Source organism: Notechis scutatus, chromosome Z (genome assembly GCF_049901735.1).
Source record: "Notechis scutatus isolate UNSWTSFEM ecotype Mainland chromosome Z, rNotScu1.2, whole genome shotgun sequence".
In the NCBI taxonomy this organism is placed as follows: Eukaryota; Metazoa; Chordata; class Lepidosauria; order Squamata; family Elapidae; genus Notechis; species Notechis scutatus.
Window position 1 is genome coordinate 43856889 of NC_142025.1, and position 23351 is coordinate 43880239.

Genomic DNA, 23351 nt, shown 5'->3' on the forward strand with positions numbered 1-23351 from the left:
CTCACGAGGGCTGTGTGCAGCCCCCCCAGCTCCATTTTCAGCTGTGATGCCATCCTCTGCTAGTGAAAATGGAGCTCAGGGAGGCCGCAATTGGCCCCTCCAAGCTCTGTCATCAGTGGCAGAGGGAGGCAGGAGGTTGTCGCAGCTGAAAATGGAGCTTGCTGGCAAAGCCCTTGGGCCACCACAGAAGCCCCCGACATGAGTGATGTCAAGCTGGCCATGCCTACCCCATCCCCAAGTTCAAATAACCCTGATGTGGCCCTCAATGAAATTGAGTTTGAGTATCTAAACCCAGATTTAGTTCTTCATCCAATCTCTCACAGATCTGTTCGTTTATTTGGCAACACTGCTTTGGTTTAAAACCCATCTGCGATTCAGTTTCAACAGATACAGCTTGATATTCTGCAGAATTGTGTCACATGTTTTGTATGATAGCAAGTAGCCTATATCCTGAGACCGAAGAGCATCTCCAAACTGTGAACTTACGCCCTCTCTGATGACTGATATGAGATTTGGAATTAATTTATTTGATTAATTAAAACCAATCTGGAATTCTTTATTTATTTATTGAATTTATATTGCTGCCTATTCGCCCATGGCGACTCAAGGCAGCTTACAGAATATAAAACCTCATTTAAAGCAATAAAAATAATCAAATAATATAATAAAATAAAATCCGCAGCATTGCCTGCCTCCCTGCTCTGGTGGTTGGGTAGATACGACCGGCAAGAGACGGTCCCTCAGATAACTTGGTCCCAAGCCATGAATGGCTTTAAAAGTGATAACCAACAACTTGAATTGCACCCGGAAACAAATAAGCAGCCAATGCAGCTCCCGCAGGAGAGGTGATACATATGCACCCCGGAGTCTGCACAAAACCATGCAGGCTGTTGCATTTTGCACCAACTGGAGTTTCTGGATGCTCTTCAAGGGCAGCCCCATGTAAAGTGCGTTGCAATAGTCAAGACTATCAAGTGACTAGGGCATGAGTGACTGTAAGTAGGGATTGTTGGTCTAAGAAAAGATGTAACTGGTGCACAACCCCCAATTGCGCAAAGGCCCTCCTGGCCAGAACCGCTGCCTTTGGTTTCCATCAGACATAATAGCACCTGAAAAGGCTCTGGAAGGTCATCTGGGTGCTTCAACTTCAAACAGTGGCTATCTCTCAAGAATATTCCCAAATACAGGATAAAATTTCCAGGAATCTCATAACATTATCAGGCCTTTCTTGATCTGGCTAGAGTCAATTTTTGTGGTTTCGCTGTTTTTAAAATGCTGAAACAAGAAGCTTGTCTAGACTTTCACTACTACAGGACTATTCACTACTACAGGACTAAAATGCTGAAACAAGAAGCTTCCAGACTTTCACTACTACAGGACTATTTTTCTAACTTTAGAGTAATGGAGCCCCAAAGGTTCCACATGGCCTTGTAATATTATCCAGACTGATAGACATCAATGACTTTATTATGGAGGTTGTCATATGTTCTCTGGGGGGCCAGTTCACTGTGATAAGGAGAAACTTAGTGAAATGGATATAGGAAAGAGCTGGCCCAAATTAATCCTGATTGTTCAATGAAGCATTCAAACAACTGTTATAATTATTATTTTTAGTTGTATTAATTGATTTTTTTAAAAAAAATTAAAGTTGTATGCTGCTCAATTTGCCAAAGCAAATAAAAATAGACAACTTGGTTTATAAAATATAAATGTTTGGTGTTTTTCATCAGAACTGTTATACAGCAGAGAGACCCATATAAAGTTTTGGTAACATTTAGTGGCAAAAATATCCAAAATTCTGGAAAACTGAATGGGAACAAATGCTTTTTCACAGATTTGTATATAGAAGGAATCTGCAGCTATGGAAATGCATACAATATTGTCTTGAACAAGAATTTGGATACCATGTTCATAATTGAGAGGGTTGCTATATTTTACTGCCAAAATCAACTTTCCACGTTGTTTTGTAAGAAAAACCCATCTTAGTAGCTAGACAGTGTGGCTTATTACTTACATGAGGCTACTACCCATATTCGTTCTTCTTGGAACTGCAACATCTGGTATTTAAACCCCATTCCTTCTTCTCCAATGAGGTATTTGCTGGGAATTCTGACATTTTCAAAGAAGATTTCCGCTGTGTCAGATGCTCTCATACCAAGCTTGTCGATTTTCTTAGCAAGGTGAATACCTGAAAACCAGTATTTATAGATCAAGGGAAATGATTAATACAAATGAGTAAGATGAATTGCATATGTGGGACATTCAGTGACAATTAGATTATGGCCTTTTATAACCTCATTAAAATTTATCATTAAAAATGTGCAAGTGTTAGTAAAATTAATGCTTCCGTTTATGTGTGTGTGTGGAAACTATTATTGTCCATAAAAAAAATGGAATACTAAAAATTGTGAGTAGATATTCTAGTCACAAGCCTGAAAAAAATATCCTTTCTGATTTGAGAAAGACAAAAAATAAAGAACCACTCTGAGACCGAATGGGCAATCTCTGTATTTGATAAGTAAATAAACATGTGAATGGTTGCTGTTTTTACTATGGAATATGCCTATTCTTTATCTGAAGAATAATTTTTTTAAATCCCTCAAAAAAAATAGTTTGTTTATTGGCTTGTCAAGAAAGTCATTTGATAGTATCCTTTATTTACACAGGGAATAATAGACGCTCATAATATACTGTGGTGCTTCTGTATGTGTTTAGAGACTTTTCATACAGTTTTCACTTGAACAAGATTCGAATTCCAATTTTTTTTTGGGGGGGGGGGGGACATGCCTAAAAGAATCAGGGACTTTTGACTGGCTAGTCTAAGTTCCATCTGTATCAATTTACAAATTTACAGATTTGAAGAAAAAAGAAAGGAGGAGGAGTACAACACAGATAAGTGCTGTATTCTGAAAAGTCAAAAAGCTTAGCTAAATAATTTAAAGCAAAACAACACTCTAAATCAGGGGAGTCAAACTAGTGGCCCGCAGGCCGGATGCATCATGCACAGGCCATGCCCACCCATGCTCCGTGAAGGGGGACAATGTCACGAAATGTCACGTGATGGCAACGTGACACCGCAAGTTTGACACCTGTGCTCTAAATTAACTTAGCTTGCTTTCTCTAAATAGACAAGTGATTGAGGTATCAAGAATAAGTAACTGAGGGGCAGAGGATATTTTATCCAGGAGAATCATGTCATCTGATGATATTACCTAATTTTGGTAATGAAACACCTACAAGACAACAAGCAAGTTCAGAGAGCACAAAGGACCCCTCATTTCAACCCCGAGCTACAAATATTCTCCTTTATTAGAATCATGCCACTTCTTCCAATGTATTTTATTGTCTTCTAAGCAGTTTAAGACTAGCTTGTACATTCTTGAACAAGGCCCAAGTCTCAGATATTTGGTAATTTTGTCTGAATAGTAGTTTTTGAACTCACAGGCCTATAATTTCCTGGATCTCCACAGGCTCTTTTTAAAAGTTGAAAATACTTCGGTCATTTTCCAGACCGAAGAAGGCAGCCTGAAGACAGGGGGTCATAATGTCATTCTGAGTCACAATTTTATTTTATTTTCTTTCCCAAAAAAGGGTAAGTTGAAAAGGGTAATTGCTGAAAACCAGAGTATTAACTGTATAAATTTGATCACTTTGGCTTATAATCACCACTTATCAGGAACATAAGCTATTTCATATTGAGAAGACAGTTGAATGAATCATCTGCAGCTTGTGAAGATCATTTACTTTTTTTTAGTTTAAACAAATTCAAGTGAGGATCCCTGAATAATGCTTTTCAAGTATCCTTGGACAAACTTCCTGGAAAAACTGGATTATCTGGACCCTTTCAATGAGTTTCAGGGCTAGACACTGGGCCGGAACAGCCTTGGTATTTCATGGATGTTCCCTGGTGGGAACAGTATGGAGGTGGTGCATCTCTCACGTGGTTTTTAATACTATTGAGTATTTATATTTTTATATTTTACTTGTATTGTGTATAGGTTTTATATAGTTTTACACTTTTAATATTGTAAACCACCCAGTTATCCTGTTATAAGATAGGCATAAAATAAAAATAATAAAAATAAAATAAATAAATAAAATAAATAAATATAGTCTTTTGGGCCAACTAAGGGAAGTATGGTTCTGTGCTGGTTCACCTCCTCCTTCAGAGGTTGGTCTCAATTAGTGTTGATAGAAAGTAAGAGGTCCATTTCATGGCCACTGCTCAAAGAATAGGTAGAAGTTGTGAGCTAGCTAAAGGGCCTTTGCTCCACTTCATATTGTGTGCCAGTTACACCCTTTCCTGTGTAGGGAGGCTCTCTACCAGGTAATTCATGCCCTGGTCATCTCCTGTTTGGACTACTGCAATGTGCTCTACATGGGGCTCCTCTTGAAAAGTATCCAAAAATTTTACCAGTATACAATGCAGCTGGGGGCACCCAAAGAATAGTGCATGTAACATCTCTGTTGCATGAGTTGCATTGGGTACTAGCTTGCTTCTCTGTCCAAGATGTTGGCAATGATTTTTAAAGCCCTATGTGGCACAGGGCCATGTTACCTATGGAGCTGTCTTCATGTTGTTATATCAGCCCGTCCCACCCATCAGGAATGGAAGGTGTGTTATAGACTCTCCCAACCAAAGAATTCCAACTAGCAGGGACCAAAATGAAAACTTTCTCTGCCGTTGTTCCTGGAATGTGGAACATTCTCTGCCTGAGGTGAGGTAGGCACCTCACTCTCTTGGCCTTCCATGAATGTTTAAAAACATGGCTCTGTGGCCTTGCTCAGGGTGTGCAAAGGAGCACACAACCACGGGGCTGATTAGTGCCCTGAAAGCCCTGCCCCCACCTTTTAGTTATTATTTTTTAAAAAACATTCATTGCCTCTTTTGCATTTTATGTATTGTTTTTATGTTTTTAATATTTTATTATACACTGCCCAGAGTCCTTCTATGAGGGAGATGGATGGTTCTTCTTAAAGTTGATAAATAATAGGCTTAAGTGGTATTTCTTGGATTCCAGCGGTCCTCAACCTTTCTGGGACCGGTTCTGTAGAGAAATGTTTTTCTGCAGACAGGAGGGGGCATGACATATACCATGGATGGGCTTTGCTTGTTTGTGCAGACCAGTTTGCTGGTATGCCGCGGACTGGTGCCAGTCCATGGACTGGGGTTTGAGGATCTCTGATATACACTATTATATATAAAGAATGCTGTTCCATATCAGTAACATGGGCAGTCTCTGTTCTACCTGTTTTTGTAAATTAGTACAAACAGTTTTATCAAATCTTAATCACTAATAAATTAAGAAGCCAACAAGCTTCACCAACTCTTCATTGACAAGTGTCTCATTCTTCTGCATTGGAATAACATAGACTAATGGTATATATCAGAATTACTGACTTTACTAAAACAAAAGGCATGACCCGGTATTACAGCACATTTTGTTTTTAAAAAAATTATTTAATAAAAGTATTGTCTTTATGTTGGAAAATCAGAAAAATCACTCATAGCTTAATCAGTGCAATTTATTTGAAAAACTTTTCAGTTCTATTTCTTTCTTTAGAATTACTCATCAGTGAATTACTTCTTTAGAATTACTCATCAGTGAGCTTAGAAACATTTTAATAATATAATCCTTTGATAGTTTTTAAGTAACTTCACTAATCCAAAAATTTCATTTATATTTTTAACCACCAACAGACCACAATTAAGATTGAGTGGTACCTAGCATTAGTTCTTTTTTAGCTAAAGAACATTCTCAATTGTGCTTTTGTTCTTTCTATGTTAGTTGAACCCCACTTGTTTTTATTATTATTATTTATTAGATTTATTAGATTTATATTTCTGCCTATTCTCCATGGTGACTCAAGTTAGAAACAACTACCCTAATATTGAACTTAATAACACAGAGAACCACTTCTTGTGATATCTCCCATTTATCAACTTATCGACTTTCAAGCAGCTATAAAACTTTTCCATTTAAAGGGGACTATAGTATTTTTAACCTTTCTTCCTTCATCGGGTTCGGTGCACCAGACACATTGGGAAAACTGACTTCATAATTTCTTCATTATTAATGGTATTTCTGAGTGATATTCATCTGGGTACTTAGTGTGGAAAAAAATTGATAGTCATCATTGAGACATAGTCCTTGCTGAAGAATATCCAACATGATCACAAAGGGAAGGCCATGTTTAAGTAATCTACATGAATATTTTAGGGTATTAATAAACATGTAATAAGCATGAGCCAGTAGATATTATCTACTAAGGTTTTCAAAAAACAACAACCAAACATTTGATTACTCATTCTTTCAAATATTTCTCAGTGAGTTTAAGAACCATGGAATAAAAGGGTAGGTTGTCTTGTGTGTAAGCATCAGGCTAAATAATATAAGTTTATAAAACACGGAAGAATAAATGGATATTTCTCACAATGGAGGATATAACTCGTAGAGTCCCCCAGGTTCTATCCGAGGAATGATGCCTTTTAAAATATTTATATATGTTTTATAAAATAATTGAATGTAACTTGTAGAATAATGAAGTTGGTGAAAACACCAAATTGTTCAGAGTGATGTAAAAACTTTAATAAATTGCAAAGAACTCAATAATAATCTCTACAGATTAGAAAAATGGATGTCAAAATAGTAGCTGCCATTCTACAGGAGCAAATACTATGAAGTGATAAACATTGATGCCAAGGAACCTAACTATTCATGCAAACTGTTGGGATCAGAGCTAGCAGTAACATGATATGTTAAAGAGATCTGTGAGTAATGAAAAACAGTTAGATGAAGATATTAACCCAGTGTCCAACCACAGTGGGGGGAAAAAACCAGCATATTAAAAATACTTTTAAAAAATTGTAATGAAAACAGAGATTATAATTTCAAAATGCCCTAATATCAATCAATGATACGACATTTGGAATATTGTAACTGATAGCCTTAATCAGTTTTTGTTTGTATGTTTCCACTGATATTTTTACAAGTAATATTTTATAATCAGTAACAGTTTCTAATTTATCTGTTCCTACAGCAGACTACAACTAATGAGAGACACTGTGCAAAATGCATGGAACAGGAGTGTTCCTCCTAATTTCTTCTTCTTTTTTGACCCTGCTCTTAATTATGGATATCTCCATTAACAAAGAAATAGTGATGCAATAATTTTGTAGCACGCACCAAAAAAAAAACCCCACATAAGTATGTCATAAGTAAATAACTATCAATTATATCAAATTGTTGTGGAGGCTTTTTCAATTTTAAGTACTTACTTGCTTGGTTGCTTCAACTTTTAAGATAGCAAAAAAACCAAAAAACTGTGAATTCTGTTTCTAATTTGGAAAGCCTGACAGCTATTTGAAGATTTTGTGTTAGTCTAAAACAGGCACAGTCACAATATACATTTTTCAAATTCTAACAGTCAATACTATTTTGCTTTTAAAAGGTTGTCACCATTTGGAAGAGGTATTTCTCAACATGATTTATGAGATTCAAATGAACTTCCACTCCGCTAACTTATTAAGTTATACATTTTTTCTGAGAATAATTTATCTTAACTTTGTTACCAGGCAACTTCATTGGCAGACATAGGAGAGATTTATTTTTGTGGGCTGGTCCATCCTTTGTGTTTGCCAAGAGGCACATCCAGTCTGCCTGAAATCCAGAAGTGATCCACATTTTGCTACCATTTATCACATAATCATCGCCTTTTCTTACAGCTTTGGTCTTGATATCTGTGCACAAGGGAGAAAAATGATATGGAATGTGAAGAGTCCAACTGTATGATGGTGCTAAATGAGTAATCTTTATGAATGGTCTTTAAAGCTCCAGGCGTCATAGTGCCACAATGGTCCTGTAATTCAGATTGGAGTGCTTGGCAATTGGCTCCCACTTATGAAATTGCAGTGTTCTATGGTCATGTGATTGCAATCTCTGCCGACTTCCCACATGCATTTGACAACTGGCTGGCACTTGACGGCTGGCACTTGGAAATGGCTCACATTTACCACAGATGCAGCATCCTGTGACCATGTGATTGCCATTTCCACAAGCAAAGTCAAAATGGAAGCTAGCCGGAAAGATCATAGGTTCCTTTAAAGATTCTCCTCTCATTCCCAGTTTTCCTTTGATCCCTCTGCACCACCCACCAATCACCCTATCAGTTCTCACACCCTGCTGTGCCATCCACTCCCCACCTTCTTGCATTTGTGTGCAGCTTGTGTCTCAACTCCCAAGCTCTCTCCTAGTTTTCCCCATGTTGCGTATCAGCCTGCCCCAGGCTTCTCAGGGCTTCCCTCATGAGCCTGCATTCCATACTTTACTGCAGCAGGCCGCCCGGCACTCCTTCCTGTGACTCCTGCCACTTCCCAGTTAGCAATAGCAATTAGACATATATACTGCTTTACAGCCTTGTATGCGGTTTACAGAGTCAACATGTTGCCCCTGGCAATCTGGGTTCTCATTTTATCCACCTGAGAAGGATGGAAGACTTCCTGAGTTGGTGACACTGCTGGCTGTCAGCAGTCAGCAGAATGAGCCTGCAATACTGTATTCTAACCACTGCACCACCACAGCTCATGGTAATCCATGTTAGTTGACAGCAACCAGGAATGCTGGGATTGTTGTCACTAAGCAATGAAATCGTATGACTGCATGCTTTATGAGAGCAATGCTCATCTGTAACATCCCTAATTCAATTGCTGTCTTAACACAATGTATTTTATATATATTGGAAATTATGGATTTAACCTTTAAAGTGAACCCAATTCTTCTACAATGTTCCAATCCCAAACTAGGCTGAATGTTAACTAATTAAGTAAATAAGCTGGTAGATAAATAAAAATAAGGAGTGTAATCTTTTATTTTATACCCTTCTGAATCACTTGAAAATACCTATTGGCCTTTATTGCTAACTGGAAACTCCTTATAGATTTTTTTTTTTTTGCATAAAACAGAAAAAGATGAGCTTACAGTTTATAGATTTGATAATTAGACAGGATATTATAAAAATAGGAGTCACATGGAAACCTTAGATTATCAAATAAAGAATCTTGTTCTCTAAAAGTTGTAAAACAACAATAAAGAAATTGTAGGAGTCATATTTTCAAAATTCTGACTCTTGGCAATTGAGTGATACTTATGATGGTTGCAATGTCAGGGCAAGAGGGGACAACAATGGTTATATGATCACTTTTTGTGACCTAGAATTCTAAGAAGCCAAGTCAGTGGGGAAGCCAGATTCACTTAACAATTGCAGTGATAGCAACTGTGACAAAGATTGTAAAATGGGGCAAAACTCATTTAACAATTGTCTCCCTTAGAAACAGAAATTTTGGGGTCAGTTGTGGTTGTAAGTTGAGGACTACCTGCAATTTATTCTTGTGTTTAATTTATTAAACATTAATATATGCTAGTCTCTTTCTCTCCCTCCCTCCCTTTTCACTATTTTTTCTTATACATAAGTGTTTTCCAGAGGCATTTCTACTTCTTTTAATATATAATATTTTTAATACACAGTATGATCTTAGTTTTTTTATCCAGAGCATCTTATGAACATAGAAACATTTGATATCAATTCAGGGCAATTGGTCAATTCAATTTAATGGTTCTTTTGCCTGACCCAACTTCTTTTAAACCCTTTAATCCAATCCCATGCTTTCTTTCTCCCTACTGCCCTATTTTCATTCACTAAACATAGTGTTTTATGCAGACAATTAGCATTATATTTGAGCCACCTTAGATTTTCACTGCAAAGAAACAGAGACATTAGTTCTGAAGTTCCACAAATATTTAAGGGAACTGTGCTCCATAAAGAAAGAGGAAAGTGTTATCTTAAATGTTTGATTTGAATAGTTGTCAAGGTGGAAATGATACACCCTATAAATTACTAAGATGAGGGATGTATAGGAAGAGAAAGTAAATTTGGCCTTATTAAAATATTTTAATAGCATATTGTAATTTTCCTAATTATTTAAGCTAGTGGAGAGGAGAGGAATTTCCATAGAAAAGAATATCTGTATTTGAACTATGATTGAATTATGAAGTCCTTGATGCTCTCTGAGTTTGGTTGTTTCCTTGCAGATGTTTTGTTACAAGACTAGATACAACTTCACTGAATTGTCCGTATCTTGTCTAATAACAAAACATCTGTAACCTCAGACAGCACTAAGGACTCCATAGGAGAAAAATTAATTACAACACACAAATTCAATCAAACTGTAAGAATAATAATGATTCTTTTTCCTCCAGGGCTTGTTTTAACAGGGCTTTCACAATGCATTTTCTCCTAGTTGCTGTTGATCAGTGGAGATCTAAGAACATTTTCTTTAACCCTCTGAATAAGTACTTTAATTTCACTTCTAGCAATTGTTGTGTAATAGACTTACAGAGCAACAAGGACCTCTATTTCAATCCTGAACTACAAATATTGTCCATTATTAGTATGATTATTATTGCAAAACAAAATGAAAGGTGTGGGGAAGGAGAAGGGACATCATCTATGTATTCTTGAATTATTTAGAAGAATAGCAAAATGTACATGGGATAAGATATTAATGGAGCTTAGCATGATTGGGTGTGGTTTATAGGTATGAGTTTTTAACTGAGACCTTGACATTGCCCTCCCTCTCTCCCTCCCTTCCTTCCTTTTTCTAATTTAATAGTTGTATTATGGTTTTATTCTTGTTCAAGAATAAAGAATTATTCTTATTCTAGAGCTTAATGTGCTACATAAGTAGCCTAATAAATTTGTACAATAGTCAATAATCATTTGTAAATAGGTTACAAATGTTATATGGATGATTTATACTTACTTGCAGCATCTGAACCTGCCTCAGATTCACTTACTCCTAGGCAAGCCACAATGTCTCCAGCTATTGTTGGAGCAAGAAATTCTTTCTTCAGCTCATCTGAACCAAATCTGCAATGATGACAAAGTCAAACACTTTTTCCATTGCCCTTTTGTGTAATTTCTGAAAGCAAGATCTACTACAAGTGTATTTTACATCCTTTTTAAAGTATCATTTGGCAGCAAAAGTTAGCAAGACAAATGATCAAATGTCAACAGTTTCTAAGAAACTGTTCAATAATCAGATGTTTAGGGCGAGAACAATTCTCTATTACTGCTGTTTGTATAAGCAAATCAAAGACACCACAAACAAAAACCCATGTTTTTGGCCCAACACTTTTGAAGAAGACAGATTGGGGAAAGTCTATGGAGATTCTGTCATCCAGGTGATGGCTGTACCAAAGGTGCTTCCCCTACCACCACCTTCCCCCCCCAAGAGGCTGAAGAAGCTTCTTGGATGAGAAGCAAAATATCTCCAAAGAAAAATCAAAAAGTCCAGTTGCCTCCTGAAAAAGCACCTTTGGGACAGATTGTAGAAAGTTTAAATTGTACCTATACAGAATGTTCATAATTGAATCCCAGTTTTCCTCTTTCTATGTATAGTAGATACTGTAGAAAATAGATCTTATCTGCTTAAAATTGGGGTGATTCTTTGCTTTCTCCTCTTTTTGTTCTGGCCTTGTCTTACATGACATTTTTCATCCTAAATATAACACATTTCTCTCAAGAAAAAGATGACTGACCAAGAAATTATTCTAGAAACTGAGCATTTACCTATTCTTCAGCATGGAACTCCCAAATATCCTAGCATTGCATCTTCCAGTGATAACATCATTGCAAAATTTCTTTCTTTTTTTTAAAACAATTTTTATTCAATTTTTCCAAAACAAAGGGGGAAAAAAGCTCTTTTCAGTGTACAACATAATTCCGGTTCACCACTTCTACATGCAAATATGACAATAATTATATATTCATTTTCTACATCCAACTTCCTATCTTTTAATTTTACATAAGAAAAGGAACAAATAAATTAATCCTGTTCACTGATCATTACTTTCATTCTAAACATCTATCTCAGTTCATTTCAATTTATTTCAAATATATTTCTTAAACATTAATGTTTCTTTTAAGAGTGACCTTTTCCAATATACTCTTTTCTCATTTAAATCACTAATAATTCCCATATCTTCATACTTATTACCTTTTAATTCTTTTGTCAGATTTGCAATTCCATCGCATATTCTTTCCATAGATTCTACATTAATACAAGCTTTTACACACAAGATAGAACATAAATTTCCCCTCCCCTTTTACTAATTTGGGAGTGTCACTTCAGTGGTTTAGATATACCTTAATTCCTCCATCTTAATTCCCAATAAACATTTATTTTAATTAGTTATAATAATAATCATTCCCTAAAAAAGAACTACATAACATTATACTTTTCAGTCAGATTCCGCAGTATATTTTCCCCCTTTACTTCCATAGAGTTTTATATATAATACCAAAAAAGACAGACAAAAAGAAACAATTAATCCATTTAACTAGTCCTGGTCACTGATATTAATCTCATTTTTAAACATCCTTACAATTCATTTCAATTATTTCAATATATATAATGAACATTAACCTTTCTTGTAACAATAAATATAAGAACATACATTCATCTACTAAAAAATATCAGTGCCCCTCCCTCCTCTCAATGGTCTATATTCCCCTATTTTCTAGATAATTTGTAATTGCAAATACATTCTTATTACTCCTTATATCAGTGCGGAATCCCCTTTCTTAATTCATTAACCATTATCCCTATGCATTCTAAATAAAAATATTTTCCCATTATTTTACAATTCCCATATTTTTTTCTTTCCTGTTCCTGTTCCTCATTACCTCTCTTTCCTTTTATTTTTCCAATTCTTTTCTCCCTCTGATTCCCTCTCCCTCTTTGTATCTTCCTTTCCCCTTTTACTTTTCTGTTGTTTCTTTCTGTCTTTCCTGTTTTTACAGGTATCGCCCTTTTTAGTTACTCTCTTGAATCTCCTATTTTTAACCCCCCTTCTTTTCCCTCTTCTTTGTGGTGTTCTTTGTGTTGATTGTCTATTTAAGATGGCTTTTTCTTGAACTAACTCCTCCTTCTCTGAGGTTTCTTCTTCATGTTCTTCAATTGCCATTTCCATAGCTTTTAACATAGAGCCAAGTGGTTCACCTCTTGCATATAGTAGTTCTTTCATATTTTTAAGTTCCATTTTTAGTTCCCGCAGAGATATTATCGTTACACACTCTTATATCTTATAGTCTTTAAAATCCACAAATCAACTTCTCTTTTTTTCTTCTTCAGGCTTTCTAGATTCACAATTATTCCAACACTGGGTTTATACCAAAGTCACCAATTAGTTCAACAATCCGTCTTTTCTTCCTTTTTCTTTTTTTCTAGTTCAACTTTCACTTTCTAGGGTACTTGTTTTATTGTTTCAATATTTCGTTTTTATTGTATCAAGTCAGATTCATACAGAAACGGGAACTTTTTTTTTCTTTTTTCAGTTTAAATTTTGTCCACAAGATGACACTCTCCATTATACAAAGTCCCCCCCGCCCCAGCCCGTTTTATTGTTCAGGGCTTTCCGAGCCTCAATATTCCAAAACAATCAAGTTTCCAATTTGTATATTTCCCCCCTCTTTTTAATACTCTTAAGTCCAGCTTTAATTTATGCCTGTTTGTTGCCAATATATTTTAATTCAATTTATTCAAATATCTTGTTCCAGATTCTTCCTTTCCCAGTTCAAAGCCCGATTCAGCTGTCAAAATTATTTTCTCTTTTTTCCCCACTTCCCTTTATAATTCTGCCGCTTTCTTTTTCTTTCTTAAAGATTCTTATAAAATCAATTCCAGGGTACCTTTTATTTAGTTGTTGTGCCAAATTGTTCTGATTCTTACATTGTCCACCTCTTTCTTCACTCCTGCACAAATCTTAATCCAGCTAAGTCCTCCTCTTCAGGGTGGCCGCTTGGTCGTCTTTACGGGGGGATTGCTAAACCCAAGGGGGGAGATGCGGCTCCCCTCGACCTAGCTGGCAGCTTTTCCTTACTCCACTGCCCCTCCGAGGCAGCTTCAGTCCCTAATCATGATGATTGGGGCTCTCCAGCGAAAGAGCACGGACCAAAGCTGCAGACAGTCACGATTCCTGGTCCGTCAGTGAGGAGGGCTTAACCCGGAAGTGCCTTTTTTCAAATGCTCTGTTTTTGTTTCTGGGTTGTTGTTTTGTTTGTTTTTTTTAGTTTCTACCACCAACACCATTTAACCTTAAAAATAATTCTTAATTATATTGTTCTTTAATTTTAAAAAAACTGGTTAAGACAGGATAGACAACCAGCATTGTTTTGAGAAATGAACAGGTAGACTTCATTGATACAGGTAGTCCTTGATTTATGACTATTTGTTCAATGACCATTCAAAGTCATAATGGTGTTAAACAAAGATTTGCTGTTGTAGCATTCCTGCAGTCATGTGATCAAAATTTAGATGCTTGGCAGCCCACATAGACTTATAACCACAGGGATGCTGCAACTCCAAGATATCTCCTCCTTCCCATCTATGTCCTTTTGACCTCCTGTGCTCTGCTTCTTCAGAGGGTCTTCCTGTCCTCTTACTCCCTGCTGACAGGGCAGGTCTAGCTTGGCTGCTGGTCTGAGGCAGGCGGGCAGGTGAGAGGGAGGGAGGAAGAAAAAAAAGAAAGAAAGAAAGAAAGAAAGAAAGAAAGAAAGAAAGAAAGAAAGAAAGAAAGAAAGAAAGAAAGAAAGAAAGAAAGAAAGAAAGAAAGAAAGAAAGAAAGAAAGAAAGAAAGAAAGAAAGGGAAAAAGTAGCCCCTGAGCCGCAGTGCCCCATACTTGTGGGCTCGGACTGTCTAGGTGTTGCAAAAAAGAAAATCAACAAGGGAAAATAAACAACTGAGAACAGGGCTGTCTTAACAGCATTATGGACCCCAGGCAAAGCAGTGTACTGGGGCCCCTATGACAACTATTCACAGGAATAAAAATGTAAATGGTTGATATAATTAAACATATATTTATTTTATTGGCACTTCCAACAAAATTTTTAATAAAATAACACTGATTAATTTAAAAAATGCAGTAAAATGTAATAAATATGTTGCTGTATTTATATGATACAAGATGCATTGGAGAGTTAACATACACAGATTAGTGTGGGGCCCCTATGCTCGTGGGGCCCACAGGCAAGTGACCATCAGGCCCATGTGTTAAGACAGCCCTGACTGAGAACACACCAAAACATCCCTTTGCAAACAACTCCTGGGGAATGGAGGGAGGATAGGTGGGTGGGAAAGCAGGAGGCCTTACCCAATTGCCTTACCCTATTGAGGTTGAGGGTGGTGCAGATTAAGCCTAGATTCTGCTGCAGTGGGTCCTCAGCAACGACCAACAAAATTCACTTAATGACAGAAACAGGGATTGCTGGGGTTGCATTGATAAGCAATACGTAACTCACTTTACAACCACACAGCTTAGCAACCAAAATCCAGCCCTAATTGTGGTCATAAGTTGAAGACTACCTGTACAAGGCCTGAGTAAACAGTATGATGAAAACTCCACTTAATACTATGTTGAGAAATAAGAAGTGATTTCAACTTATTTAGACTTGGAGGTCAAATTTCTGTATTTGATTCTATAACTAAAATGGTGTACAGTCTTTTGTGTGTGCAACTTTGAGTTGCAAACTGTGTGTATGCTTAATGACACAGTTTGCATGAAACAGCTATTGGAATTGAACAGAAACTTAAGTCACCATGGGGGTAGGGGGAATTTGATTTTTGTTGTTCTTATATTGTATTTGTATCCATGTAAGCTGCCCAGAGTCACTGAGAGGGTATCTCCCAGGATATATCTATTACATAAGGAAGTCATAGCTTTAGTCTGGTAAGATTCTGTCTATTAAGTGTAATCAAATATAAAGATCTAGGTTCATTTGGATCTTATTGTGCTCTTTGGGCTTGGTCCTGACAGAATTTGAAGACTATTAGAATGAGTATTGATGCACTTGAACGTTAGTGTTGAAGAAGATGCCTTGAGAAACATCATGGACAGCCAAGAAAACAAACAAATAAATCATAGAACAAATCAATCCAGAGTTCCCATTCTAAGCACAAATTACTGGGCATCAACTTGATGGCACATAATAAATCAACCAAATCTCTGTAGCTCACAGATTGGCGTGGTTAGAATATTAAAGGCTGTTAGGAATATAAGTCACCTAACAGGTATTTGGGTTAGAAATATATAAACCAGGATAGACATTTTAATACTGTCTCTTTAAGGGAATGCAAGAGCATGCAATTGGGTGTGGTTTCTCAAACAGCCATAAGATGGAGCCAGAAACCTGGGTTGTTTTAGTCTGAGTCTCAGAAGAGAGTGAATCTCTGTTTCCTTTTGTTGGAAGAGGATTTATGTTCGTGACAGTGTAGGTGCACACATACATCTTACACGTAAACTGTTTAAAGCACGTCTTCTGAAAGGTGGAGATATGTTAGCTCATTTAAACTTAAACTTCATGAAAAGAACTTTTCAAGAGCTACATGAAAAGGAACTGATATTTTCAGAGCTGCATCAAGTTTACATCATTCTTTCCTCGTTGGATGAAAGTTATGATGACTATGTATCTTCACTAGAAGTCCTGCCCAGAGATAAACTGACATTGACTGACATAACCGGAAGGTTGCTGGAAGAAGCAAGAAGACGCTGGATAGGGACCAACTGAGGAAGGAACAACCACAAGAAGAGAATTTGTCTCCAACTGCCTATACTGTTAGGAAATGTTTCTCTTGTGGGGCTAGGGGACATATAGCTAGATTCTGTAAGAAGGGAAAACAACAGAATACTAGTAAACACCAGAAGACTAAGAAGAATGTTAGCAATTAAACTGTAAACCATGATTTGTGGGTTGTTGATAGGGGAGCATCACAATGCATTACTAAAGATAGAAAGAGGTTTGTAAAGATGTCCATGAGTAAGCAACATGTATCATTGGCAAATGGATGGAAGATTAACGCATCAGGTGAAGGTACTGCATATTGTTCATGTATAAACGAACATTTAACTATGTTATATGTACCTAAACTGAAATTTAATTTGCTATCAGTAAGGGCTTTGGTTAATATTGGTTATGTAGTAACCTTTAGGGGAGATAAATGTATAATAGAGAAAGAGCATAAAAGTGTTACTGCTAATTTAAAGGATGATTTATATGTGATACATGATGACCAGTTGAAGATGGCTAACTCAGTTTATAACAATGTTAAGCCACATGAAGAATGTATACATTTACTGCATAGACGTCTAGGGCACATTAATTTCAAAATGCTCAAACAAACTGTTGAATTGTCAGAGGGAGTAAAATTGAAACCCTGTAGCAAGTATTTAAACTGTAATGCTTGTAGCCAGGAGAAGAGCAAGGTTACTCCTGCAAACGGACTAAATGGGTTTTAAGACCAAAGAACCTTTAGAGGTTGTGTTTGCTGACATAATTGGTCCTAAGAAACCAAGTTTAGGAGGTGCCCGTTATATTTTGAGAATTATGGACTCACGATACGGTTTCTGCTATCTTATGAAAAACAAAACAGAAACATTCCAACATTTCTTTAACTGGCTAAGGTTTGCAGAGAGAAAAATGAAAAGTAAAGTAATTACATTAGTAACTGATAATGGGACTGAGTTTATTAACAAGAGATTCCAAACTATGTTGAAATTGGCTGGTGTCGAGCATAAACGTTCTGCACCTTACAGACCACAACATAACTCGTTTGTAGAATGAAGAGGGCAAACATTACAAGCCATGGCTCGCACTATGTTATCTGACTCAGGTTTACCTGAAACACTGTGGGGTGAGGCCATAATGTGTAGTAACCATGTTTTAAACAATGTAGTTAATACAACAACTGGAGAATTGCCATTCACTTGTTGGCATGGCAGAAAGCCAAATTTAAGTTACCTACACTCATTTGGAGCTCCAGCATGGGTGCATATTCCCTCACAAGTAAGACTGAAAGGACAACATAGAGCTAAGAAGTTATTTTTTGTGGGATATGAGGCCAACCATAGATCATTTAGATTCTGGGATCAAGGCACAGCTCATGTTTATTGTAGTGCTAATGCAACATTTCTTGAGCACATTGGGTGGGATAAACTGGAACAGGAATCCAGCAATGATATTATTATTGACACCCAAATAAAGATGATATCAGTAAACAACAAATAGCCATTAAAGAGGAAGAACAGGAGGAAGTAGTAGAACAGGCACAGGAAGAAGTAGAACAGGAGCAGGTGGCACAAGAAAGTCCACCAGTAAGCCCTGTATTACCAAGACGTTCAACCCGAGTAAAATGACCACCTGATAGATATCAGGCTAGTTTTGTATGCCAAGTGAATACAGTTCCAAGTAATTATAATGAACTGAAACTGTATCCTGCTAAGGATCAGGCTGCTTGGCAGAAAGCAATGGATAAGGAACTGGAATCATTAAAAAAGTTGGAGGTATATGAAAATGTTAAGTTACCACCAGGTAAACATGCCATAGGATGTAAATGGATATATAAGCTAAAGACAGGTGTAGATGGGACTGTTACCCATAAAGCCAGATTAGTAGCACAAGGGTTCAATCAGACAGCAAATGACTATGATGAGGTGTTTGCACCTAGTCTGAAGGCTACTACATTAAGGGCAGCATTAGTGTGGGCAGCTAAGGAGAAATACATTGTAAATCATTTAGATGTAGAGACGGCTTATCTGCATGCACCATTGCAACACACTATATATTTAAAGAAACCTTTAGGTATCAAAAAGGATAATACAACTGATTGCTGGAGATTGAAAAAGAGTCTTATGGCTTAAAGTAATCAGGATATGAGTGGAACCAATGTATAGTTAAAGAATTAACTAAAATAGGTTTTGTAGCTGGCATGGCTGATCCATGTTTGTTTAAAAGAGAAAATAATGGTGTAATTTCATTATTGCTATTATTTACTGATGACATAGCATTAATCACCAAAACTGGACAAGAAGCTACTAAAATAATCTCACAGTTAGAGAGGAAATTTAACATAAAACAGTTAGGAGAAATCAAACAATATCTTGGTTTAAAGATAGATAGAACTAAGGGAGGATACAAGATCTCACGGGCAGATAAAATATAACCAATTACTAAAAAGTTATAAAATGGAACTTTGTAAGCCGGCTAAAACACCAATGAGCCAGGAGTTTAGCCATAGTGATGTTCAAAGTCCTGTTTTTGATAAGAACATTGATTGGTAGTTTATCTTATCTCAGTAATTGGTCAAGGCCAGATATTGCATACAGTGTTAATCAATTGGTCAAGGCCAGATATTGCATACAGTGTTAATCAATTAGCGAGATTTAATGCTGAGCTGACTGAAAGGCACTGGCAAGCTGCTAAACGTGTGTTAAGATATCTAAAACAGACAATGCATTATGCATTGTATTTGGAGCCAAAAGATGAACTGAATTTGACTGCATATGCTGATGCAAGTTTTGCTACAGACATAAATACACGAAAATCTACATCGGGAACTGTAGTATTATTGGGAAAAGCGTTGATTGGATGGAGGTCTATTAGACAGAAACATCTAAGTTTGTCAACAATGGAGGCTGAATTCTCATGTTTGTCTTTACTATGTACAGATTTAGTTTTGTATAAACAATTAATGATTGATATGGGAATTGATGTAACAGATTCTATTGTTGTTTATGAAGACAACCAATCAGCAATACAGATGGCTTCAAATATTGCTGTTAAGACAAGAACGAAACACACAGATTTAAGATATTTAAATATGAGACAATGTGTGCAAAGTAAAATGATTAAGCTAGAATACTGTATGTCAGAAAACAATATAGCAGATCATTTTACAAAGGCCCAAGGCTCTATAAAACATAAAACTTGCTGTGAAGATTATGGACTTAGAATGTAAGGTTGTATATATTGTCTTCCCAAAAGGGGAGAGTGTTAGGAATATAAGTCACCTAACACAGTGATCCCCAACCTTTTTTATGCCGCGGCCCGGTACCGGCATCAGCTGGGCGCCGCGGCCCGGTACCGGCATCAGCTGGGCGCCGCCATCTTTTTGATGAAAAAGTGCTTCGGTGAGCTTTTTCGGGTAGAAATGGCTTTCTACCCGGAAAAGCTCACCGAAGAACTTTTCATCAAAAAGATGGCGGCCCAGCAACCAGCGGTAGGACTTGTTCCGCGGACCGGTACCGGTCCACGGACTGGTGGTTGGGGACCCCTGACCTAACAGGTATTTGGGTTAGAAATATATAAACCAGGATAGACATTTTAATACTGTCTCTTTAAGGGAATGCAAGAGCATGCAATTGGGTGTGGTTTCTCAAACAGCCATAAAATGGAGCCAGAAACCTGGGTTGTTTTAGTCTGAGTCTCAGAAGAGAGTGAATCTCTGTTTCCTTTTGTTGGAAAGTATTGTCCTTCCTCCATTTCTTCTAATTGACTGATATTCATGGATTTGATGTAAGTCTGATACCGAACTGTTTTTGACACTGGAATTTGTTATTGGATTATCCCTGGATTGAAAACTGATTTAACCTGTGAATGACTTTGCACTGCCTATTTTGAACTTTGCTTAAACCTTTATTGAAAATAAAACCCTACATTTACTGTACAGTGTATCTGTGTGCTGTATGTGTATTATTCAAACACTACTCTCAAATACATCTCCCTGTATGCGCTCATTCTCCTAACGGGGAATTACCTCAACAAAGGCTACTATGGCCACACTTGGGTTAAAAAATCTAATGGTGAATAAAATAATGGCACTTTTGGCTATTATTTATATATTTCGAAATTATTTATTTATATAGCTACCCAATTCAAACATGAGTCTAAATGGTGTCCAAAATCATAAAACAAAAATAGAAAGAAAAAATAGTATTATTGATTATTGAATAGGAAACGGTCTGATTCACATATAAGCTATATCAGAATATAGTTAATTTAGCTAAGGGGCTGTCCTACAGGAGTTGGCAAATGGAACATTTTTATCATATTCAACTTCTTACACAGTTTAGACAAAACTTACTTACTTTACTTACTTACTTCCTCCCTCTCTCCCTCCCTTCCTCCCTCCCTCTCAAATAGTCCTAAAGTTACCATGGGACTGGAATTTCTATCGCAGTGATAATGGTCATAAAATGCAATGTCATACGATCGCATGGCTTAGCAACAGTAACCTTGAAAAAAAAAAAAACACACACACACACACACACACATATATATATATATGGATCTTTGGTTTTTCGGGTTTTCTCCCACGTAAGATTGGAAGTATCTAGGCAATGTTTCGATGAAGTCCCATTCATCATCTTCAGGCTTGTCACTCTGAGAAGCACAGAGCCGAAGACACAAGCCTGAAGATGATGAATGAGACTTCATCAAACGTGCCTAGATACTCCAATCTTACGCGGAGAAAACCCGAATAACCAAAGATCCACATACAAATACCCAGAAAATATATATATATATATATATATATATATATATATATATATATATATATATATATATATATATATATATATATATGTTTTCTTAAGTTTTCGGGTACTTACATGTATGGTGTTCGGCTTGGTTCGGGTATTTTCCCACGTCATTGTAGTTCTTTTAAAGTTGTAGCAACGTTTCAGCAGAATCTCATCTGCCATCATCAGGCTTCTGTATTGTTCCGTCTGTGAGTCAGACTTTTACAGTAGTTTCAGATTTGAATTTGGGGCAGCCTATTGCTGTGCCAGAATGGTTTTTTCTTCATCCTGATTGGTTGGGAGTCTTGGTCTGTGTTTATTGGTCTCGGAGTTTGCTGTGTTCTGCTTGATTGGTGTCTCTAATATCTTCTGTCTGTTTTTTGGCTCTTTTTGTATCTTGATTGGCTGGCAGCATTGTGTTGCTTTAATGGAGGCCTTTAGTGCAGCTTGGCTTCGGGTAAATGGACGGCTATCATTAGTTAGGAAGCTGGGTTTCATCTGGGTGCCTGGTTGGGGTGTGTTTGAGCTGGAGGTATCAGGGGGGATCTGTTTGTGCCCAGGTGTTTGCCTGGCTTGTGGTGTGGAGATTTTTTTGTTTGTGAGTGCAGGCTTCCAAATGATTGACAGCCTGGTGGAATCAACTTCAATGGCACCAAAACCCTGGCCACTATAGAAAACCCTAATCACAGAATCATCAGAGAAGCCATAGAGATTGAAAAAAGACCAGAAAGCATGAACAGAAGAGATGATTCCACCAGGCTGTCAATCATTTGGAAGCCTGCACTCACAAACAAAAAAATCTCCACACCACAAGCCAGGCAAACACCTGGGCACAAACAGATCCCCCTGATACCTCCAGCTCAAACACACCCCAACCAGGCACCCAGATGAAACCCAGCTTCCTAACTAATGATAGCCGTCCATTTACCCGAAGCCAAGCTGCACTAAAGGCCTCCATTAAAGCAACACAATGCTGCCAGCCAATCAAGATACAAAAGAGCCAAAAAACAGACAGAAGATATTAGAGACACCAATCAAGCAGAACACAGCAAACTCCGAGACCAATAAACACAGACCAAGACTCCCAACCAATCAGGATGAAGAAAAACCATTCTGGCACAGCAATAGGCTGCCCCAAATTCAAATCTGAAACTACTGTAAAAGTCTGACTCACAGACGGACACAATACAGAAGCCTGATGATGGCAGATGAGATTCTGCTGAAACGTTGCTACAACTTTAAAAGAACTACAATGACGTGGGAAAATACCCGAACCAAGCCGAACACCATACATGTAAGTACCGAAAACTTAAGAAAACATATATATATATATATATATATATATATATATATATGGCATTCAGCTTTGTTTGGGTATTTTCCCACGTCATTGTAGTTGTGCTTTTAAAGTTGTAGCAACGTTTCGGCAGAATCTCATCTGCCATCATCAGGCTTCTGATTGTGTCCGTCTGGACACAGACACACACACACTGTGTGTGTGTGTGTGTGTTGTGTGTGTGTGTGTGTGTGTGTGTGTATATATTTGTTTTCTTAAAGCTGAAGGCTATATATATATATATATATATATATATATATATATATATATTCTTAAGTTTTCGCGGGTACTTACATGTATGGCATTCGGCTTAGTTCGGGTATTTTCCCACGTCATAGTAGTTGTGCTTTTAAAGTTGTAGCAACGTTTCGGCAGAATCTCATCTGCCATCATCAGGCTTCTGTATAGTGTTCATCTATGAGTCAGACTTTTACAGTGGTTTCAGATTTAAATTTGGGGCAGCCTATTGCTGTGCCAGAATGGTTTTTTCTTTATCCTGATTGGTTGGGAGTTTTGGTCTGTGTTTATTGGTCTTGGAGTTTGCTGTGTTCTGCTTGATTGGTGTTTCTGATATCTTCTGTCTGTTTTTTGGCTCTTTTTG

The 23351-nt window shown here is 37.1% G+C and overlaps 1 protein-coding gene across 1 annotated transcript in view; it reads right to left on the minus strand.

Annotated features, from left to right (window-relative positions):
• The window catches only part of LOC113417340 (putative acyl-CoA dehydrogenase 6), a 58249-nt gene that overhangs the window by 7328 nt on the left and 27570 nt on the right, over nucleotides 1-23351 (minus strand). The window contains exons 4-6 of the mRNA XM_026675678.2: nucleotides 10820-10926; nucleotides 7574-7741; nucleotides 2015-2188 (exon numbers count right to left, since the gene is read on the minus strand). Of these exons, the coding sequence (XP_026531463.1) occupies nucleotides 2015-2188; nucleotides 7574-7741; nucleotides 10820-10926 (449 nt within the window). The remainder of the gene's footprint in view (nucleotides 1-2014; nucleotides 2189-7573; nucleotides 7742-10819; nucleotides 10927-23351) is intronic.